Below are 8,180 nucleotides of genomic sequence, written 5' to 3' on the forward strand. Positions count from 1 at the left end.
AATGATGATGACCCCCAACTAAGAATGATAATGACCCCAACTAAGAATGATAATGACCCCCAACCAAGAATGATAATGACCCCCAACTGAGAATAATGATGACCCCAAACAATAAGAATGACCCCAGTGACTCTCTTGACCCCACGAATATATAGGATGTACTTTGGCAGGGATAAGTGCGTCCTTGGTTACTGATTGTTATTGTCCGTGTATGATACCCAGCGGTATGGCCCTAAGATATTCATAATTATTCATTCATTCATTCTTACAATATTGTTTTTGTATTATTATTCTATTCTTGTATAATGTATTCAAAACCCTTAAACTAAATTATTATTGTTATTCATTGTTGTATTATTGTATTATTCCGGCAAAAATATACACTTTCATTTTCAATACCAGTATACAACAGGATTCGCTAGCAGTGATTAACTTCATAACTATCGGATTGGCTCGTTAACATAGTGGAGATGATAGTTAAATGGGCCTTTTGTCGTCTGACGAATTTCATCTTATCTGAGTTTTAAAAAAAATCTATACCCGGAGAGTTTGTTTACATTCGTGGCTATGTGAGGAAATAATCTCCACGGGAAGGCGAGAATACGGTCTGTTACGGTCGGTATACGGTCTGTTACGGTCGGTATACGGTCGGTAAATACAGTGTTCTGGTGTTTTGATAAGTCATATTTATCTGTGATTTTCTTCTTGGGGTTTCATCAGTGTCTGTGTGAAGATTTTTTTTTATTGTTTTGGTTATGTGATGTTGCTCCGTCATGTTTACCTTCACTATAGAGGGCCTACAGGTGTGTTACTCCACCTGGGTGTCTGGGTGTTTTTAATCTATGGCATCCCGGGGTAGTGGTGTGACCTGATCTGGTGGGCACTTGACTGGGGAGGTGGAGGTCGAGCCACATTACCATCTCCAGGGGTGTTCACGGCCGTGTCCCATCCTCTTATCTCCTGCCATCTCAAATTTTAATGGCCGGACCTTCATAAAACCTGCCATTTTCTCATTCACTAATAGGCCACACCTGTGAGGGACAATTCCCAGGGGGGGTCAAAAACAAACATTGTGGCGGGCGGCGTCTTGACCAAGCCCTAGCCCCCATGCCCCGCCCTTCGTCGCCGCCGCCATCCGTCACGCTCCGCCCACTGTCTAACCGCTACACGGGTGAGTGGCTGAGGCTGGCGAGAGGCGTGGCCTCCTCACAGACAAAACCCACCACACGAAGCAGATATAGGTAGTTCCCGACAAGCACTCGTGAATGATACGTACAGCCGGCCTTTCCATGAGGTAGTTACGCGTTCGCCAGAGTGCAGTGTAATTAGTGCTAAAGAGAGACATCCAGTGCAGTGTTAGACTATAAACATGTACGAGGAGGAGCTGCTGTACCTTCGCAGCCGCGGGATGGCCCCCACCGGCCCCCTCGGCCTCCACCCTTACCTAGGAGGAGGTTTACCTGCCAATCTTACCGATCACCTGGAGAAGTACCGATTTGGGTTCCACGGTAAGTCCCCAGGTGGTAGTGAGGGCACTACCCCGCCACACATTGGCCTTTGGCAAAATTTAAATTGTATATCTGTAATGTTCCCATCTCCTTCATGTCAATACTACAGTAATGTTACATTTGAAATTCACTGTGAGAAAAAGATAAGTTTTAGTGGCTCATCAAGCAGAGTTAAGTGGTAACATGAGTCCAGGTCTGACGTGGTGCTCTCTTGGTCCCTACAGGAGGCGTCCCCACCCACTCACCCTTCGGCCATGGGTTCCCTGGTGACTACCTCAAGCCTCCGTCCCAGTGTGGAGGCTTCCACGCCCCGGGGCTGCCAGGGGGCAAGCCAGACCCCCGCATCAAGGCTCGCCTCGAAAATGAAAACCTCTGGAACCAGTTTAATAAATTCGGCACCGAGATGATCATCACTAAGTTGGGAAGGTGAGTACATGGCCCTTATACTGAGTACATTACCCTCACACCGAGTGCATTACCCTTATACTGAGTACATTATCCTTACACTAAGTGCACGACCATCCTTAATACAGAGAACACGACCCTTATACTGTGTACATAGTGAGACAATTATTATTACGTTGATTGAGTCATGTAAGACGGTGATGTAAAGTACAAGACTGCGTTAATTATTCTTTATATAAACAAAGTACAAAAAAATCGCAGACACACAGCACAAATAATACAGAAGAACAAGTAAAGTATAGACTGTAGTGTGATGCTGACAGGTTCGGTCATAATAAACGGGTTATAATAATCTAAATTAAAACTAACATAATTTGAGGAGTATTTCACAGTAAAATACGGAGCAGAGTGACCGTACACACTGAGGGCGCCAAGTAATAAGCAACATGGTTAGAAAATTAAGATGATCAATTTCTGTAGAGTGTTAAGTTGACCTTCGACAATATATAACAATGGTTCAGTGTTACACAATAGCCTTCTATCACAGCTGCTATACAACTTTTGCTGAACACATTTACTAAATTATTTGCCTCATTCTGTGAGTATTAATACAAGAATAACATTTTCACAATAGTCAAGGTTGTGAAAAACAAATTTAGTAAATGAAAATATTACACTTGGTGCAATATGAAATTTAAAAAATATAATAATTAAACTGAGTAATAATTTATAGCCTTAAAATTTGACAACTGTTCTGTAATATTAGAATAAGGTATTTTTAATATAAAAATTGTGTTAGTACAGTATGTTGTAATGAAATAAACTAAACTAATAAAAGTGCAGTATATTATATATATATATATATATATATTGTATGTATAATATTATGGACACGATTAAAAAACTAGAGTTCTTATCTTTTCTAATAAAAAAGTTCAGCTATTAAATAATTATAAGAGAAAATAATTTAGGATAATAACTGCATCATGACCAGCCAGAGTACACAACCTGGAGACCTTATCACCAAAATTAAATCATCACACTGTAAAGTACACACAAAAAAACACCCACATTCCACTCCGCCTCGACCACCACATCGCGCGCCCCGATCTACCGCGGCGGCCGCCCTGCCTGCTGCCCGCCCGCCCGTCCCGCAAACAATTCAATCTCGCGCCGCCACTTTGATGTCGGCAGAGACAATGAGTGGCTGGTGATAGGGGATCGTTTAGCTGGTGGTGGTAGTGGTGGTCTCAGCTGTGGCTATCAATGCTCCCTACGTCTAATTGTCTCCCCTCAAACTAGGACTACCAGAACGCGTTTTTAACTGTGGTGTTTCCCACTACCTCGTAAAGATAGCGAGCGGGTGGTGCAGTGGTGTATACAAAGCCGGCCGTATTTATATCCCAAGACACGTGGAACTTTACCATACGAGACTTTGGGAACCCAGGTCTTGGTAATCCTAGAGGAGGAGGAGGGGGGAGGAGAGGAGAAGACAGTCGCCGCCGGCATCCTCCTACCCCTCCTCCTCCCATCTCTGGTAATAACACGCCCTGACCGCCCCTCGACCGCACTATCACCACCGCACATCTAACAACTCCACGACTTACAGCCTCATGGTAATTAATGACCGTCTATTACACACAACTATGTATTGTAAATCATAATAATTATTGATACCTATAATTTTTTGTTAAAGATACAAAAATAATTATTTAATTTAGACATATAGTATAATCAACATCGTAAAGACAAATAAGGTCATTATCACCTTTATTTCCTTATGGATCTAGAGTAATCGGAAATTACATACACATATTATTAATTACAACTACCTATAAAATTCTAATATAATCATCCCTCGCACCAAAAATATTAATTGATGGTAATTACTGTATCTACCGATCCATTAATACCCTTTAATGATATTACTTAATTACCTGAAGATGATACTTTTGTTTAAAACTATTAAAAGATGGTGCCCATAAAATCCTTAATTATTAAAGTACAGAATTTTATAATAAAACCAACAAACCGTACTGAAGTGTGTGTGTGTGTGTGTGTGTGTGTGTACCTCACCATGACCTCACGACCTTACCTGCTTCACCTCACACTAATTAGTTTATGGCAGGATACAGATAATATATGACATTTACTCAACTCCTTTTTTAATATCTATTCATTTCTATAACTGGTTTGCTAATATCTGTTTAGTTTAATATCACATTTTTAGCACAATCTTAATACTTTTTTCTTTCAATCGTATAATTATTGTCATTGTGATTTGGTGGAAATAATTAAATTGTAAAAATATATTTCTTTCAACTGGATATTTTGTACGTATCTATTTTTATGTTCATTTTATCATTCGCTATTGTAGTTGAGATTAATTAAAGAGTTCCCAGGTGTTAGTGTGGAGTGACCGTAGTAGTGAGTGTCAGGGACGGGGTGAGTGACAGGCAGAGGAATGGAGTGACCATTCTATAAGGAGCGATATAAGGCTGAACGAGGGAGTAACTGAGTGAGGTGTATAGTTAGTGTGAGTGATCGAGAGAGTGAATTGGCTGATCTAGAGAGTGACAAGGTGAAGGGAGTGAGTGAGCCGAGGGAAGGAGCGGCGACAGAGGAGAAGGAGGAGGCGGTGAGGGTAACCTGATAGTGTGTTCAGTAAAGGGAGAAGTGTGTGTGTGTCTGTGTGGGCTTCACCGCGCCAACAAGTGTCGCCGTGTTTCACTGTTTGAGCGTCAATGTTTGAGTCACTTAAGCTCGTCAACAAAACAAGTCTCAAGTGTTTGTCGCAGTTCTCACCGCCGCGGCTTAGGGTGTGGTGTTGGCTGATCGTCTCACACGGCGATTCATTTTATTGATTCGGTTGAGGTGGTGATACTCTACCGCCGTGAACTGGTTATCAACAACGTTAGTCTTCGTGGTTTTATTTTCTTAAACACAAGAGTCAACTAAGCCAATCTAAACCTATCTCTAGTCTAGGTAAGTTGAGAGGGGGGGGGGGTTAGGTCATGTGGCTCGTTTAGTGTTATAGAAGTACGCGGGCAACATGGCGTGTGTGTAATGGCAGCCATAGCATGTCCGATCCATGTTCACTAAAGAAAAGTTCAAGGCAAAATATCCTCTTTATTTTATTAATTCACGGACAACAGAACAAGTACAAGCACAGAGACTTGTAGATGAAAATATCACACAAACACTGTTCAGGTTCACTGTTATTATGTCATCATTTGGTAGACGGGAAGTATAGTGCGGTGTGTTGACTGAGGGAATACTTCAAGTAATGTGCTTAACAAGATCGTTCTCGTGTTCCAGGCGGATGTTCCCGACTGTGAAGATGTCAGCGAGTGGTCTGGAGCCCAACACTAAATACTTTGTGTTGATGGACATTGTGCCAGCGGACGACTCGCGTTACAAGTTCCAAGGAAAGGAGTGGGTGGTGGCAGGCAAGGCGGAGCCCCACATGCCTGGCCGCCTCTACATCCACCCGGACTCCCCGGCGTCAGGGGCACAGTGGATGCGCCACCCCATCAGTTTCCAGAAGCTGAAGCTGACCAACAACAACCTGGACCAACAGGGACACATCATCCTCAACTCTATGCATAAATATCAGCCAAGAATCCACATTGTGGCGGCGCCAGACCTGGTCTCCCTCCACTGGGCGGCCTTCAACACCTTCAACTTCCCCCAGACCTGCTTCCTGGCGGTCACGGCCTACCAGAATGAACGCATCACACAACTCAAGATCGACAACAACCCCTTCGCCAAAGGCTTCCGGGAAAATGGGCAGCTGCGTTCTAAAAAGAGATCAGGCGGGACGTCGCCACAAACCGGTGAACTAACCGCAACGCCAGAGAAAACCATCGAAGCAGACGACAGTAAGTTACTGCCGAGTTTATTATGTAGCGTAGCCATTGTTACAGTACAACACATTTACTTGTCTCTCTGATGACAACAGTCCTAGATACAAAAGTATTTATTATCAGTTGAAACTCATTTTCTTTTCTTCCCTCAACAGCCACCCTGGACAAGCGCGCCCGCCTCAACAGTGTTGATAGCGGCGACCTGGACGCGTCTGACATGGAGGACCGGCCAGCGTCCTCTATGTCAGTAGAGAAGGACCCGGGTGACGAGAAGGTGGACGTGGAGAGCCCCCCGACACCACCCCCGCCCTTCCTGCCGCCCCCACAGATCATTAAGTCAGAGGTGGAGGAGACGCCCATCTCTTTGGTGTCGCCACTCATGTCCGCGGCATCCATGATGGCGGCAGCGGTGGCAGAAACTAGAAAGACACTGTCGCCACCGTCAATACCTCCGGAGCCTCGGCCACACGAGGTCAACATGCTGTCTCCTGCCGCCCCACGCCCCTGCCTCCCGTCACCAACATACTCCACAGGTCTACCTGGCAGCATCCCGACAGGTATGCCTGGCGGTTCATTACCGTATCCGTACCTATACTACAGCCACATGATGTCCCCTTACCTGTTGAGTCGCGCACCTCACCTGACCGCGTCACCCCTAGACAAGGCTGCTGCAGCTGCCAGGGACATGTACGGTTACCCAACTTACCTACGGTCGCCCCCTGGCCATCACTCTTCACTCTCCGCCACGCCCTCCAGACCAGCGCCCATCCACCCCTACAGCTACGCCCTGCCGCCCCAGGTGCCGGCCAACCTGTGAGGCGGACCACCCCGGCGCCGCCCTCAGACCTCCCACAGTCAGTCGTCACTCCCTCCCCTGGTCCGTGGTGCGGCCCCCCCCTCCCTCCCTCTCCTCTCATCTTCATGTATATATCATCATTTATCATTTCGTGTTCACCATATGTTGCAAGTCCAGCACATCGTGATATGTATAGTGTCATTATTGTGGTCACTGTTTCATGGTGGCCTAGCGCACTGTTAGGCCACACATGAGCACGCTGCCGTCGCATCACTCAGGTGCCAAAGATATTTTCCTTTGTACAATTCCTCGACTATTTATTTTTTTTATACTTTGATGGTGCTTTTGTAAATATTGTAGGTGTACAGTTATTGTTGTAGAAGACGGGTAACTCAGGAGGCGTGGCACTGTCCACCGTTGTTGTTTGGAATAAAGATCAACAATTCTCACACCACACCTTTACTTAATCCTTCCATCCAGGTAAAACATTATGAGAACCTTGATCCACTGATTAGAAATTACATGAACGGTTCTCCCAATACCACGAGTTCTGCCGACGGCAACACTAAAGACAGTTACTGCGGCTAAAGTATCCAGTTCTCCAAGAAATTATAAACAAGAGAGAGAGACAATTAGTTAAAGGTTTGGGATAAAAAATATTATGATTTACGAAAAAGTTAAATAATAAATGGCGACGAGTTAAGACAAGACATCAATAAACTCTGATATTAACGGCAAGGAGACAACTGTCATCATCCTCCTCTAACCTGTAGCCAAGGGGCGGCGGGAGACATATAAGCACGAGGGGATTTTTTTCACACTTTTTTCCCAAACTTATATGAAAGAAACATATTTACTTTAAAATTCTTCAAGATGACCCAACCAAACCTAACCTAACCTTATGAGAAGAATATCACAACCCGGATGAACAATATAACACCCCCCCCCCCACCTTGGTATACTGTCAAGACTGAGTAGAAAGAAAGACAGACAAACACATTTAATAAGACAAGTATACACACTCAGAGGATTAGTAGAATCAGCCCCAGAACGTTGAGAGTGGAGGACTGTGGTCGCCAACCCTCAGATATGGGAACGATACTCTGATATACACGCTGTTCTCTTATACGCATAAATTAGTACAATATCTCATAATGTCTGAGAAATAAACAGTGAATAAATATATTAAAGAAACAAAAATAATGCCAAAGATAATGAATTTCAATACACTATATGGCCTAATTACTGATCAATTTAACTAAGGTTTAATCACTCGTTCTATAAATGCTACAGTGAACCTCTATTTAAATACCTGTCTTTAAAAAAAATCTTCTCGTAAATTATCAAAACCTTTCCTCGTGAATTCTTCAACGCTTCTAAAAAAATTCTCTTAATTTTGTCTCAAAATTTTTCTCGTAAATTCTCATAACATTTTCTTAAATACTGTCTTATTTTTGTTCTGTCCAATTATTCTCTGTTATAGGTTCCTTGTCTTAGGTTAAAAATATCCAAAGTTGTCCACTAAGATGATGTGAGTTCCGCCAGAATTCTTAATTTAAATATTCGATTCTTTCTATACAGGATTCGATTATATCAGTAAATGAC

At 43.5% G+C, this 8,180-nt stretch overlaps 1 protein-coding gene across 1 annotated transcript; it reads left to right on the forward strand.

Annotated features, from left to right (window-relative positions):
• Positions 1–1,252: 1,252 nt before the first annotated feature.
• LOC121871165 (T-box transcription factor TBX6-like) lies at positions 1,253–7,024 on the forward strand. Its single transcript, XM_042373314.1, has 4 exons — positions 1,253–1,508; positions 1,733–1,934; positions 5,232–5,794; positions 5,935–7,024. Exons 1-4 carry the CDS (start codon positions 1,370–1,372, stop codon positions 6,594–6,596), a joined length of 1,566 nt encoding a protein of 521 aa, XP_042229248.1. The 5' UTR covers positions 1,253–1,369; the 3' UTR covers positions 6,597–7,024.
• Positions 7,025–8,180: the final 1,156 nt, after the last annotated feature.

The sequence above is a fragment of the Homarus americanus genome, unplaced genomic scaffold (assembly GCF_018991925.1).
Source record: "Homarus americanus isolate GMGI-L3 unplaced genomic scaffold, GMGI_Hamer_2.0 scaffold40565, whole genome shotgun sequence".
NCBI lineage: Eukaryota > Metazoa > Arthropoda > Malacostraca > Decapoda > Nephropidae > Homarus > Homarus americanus.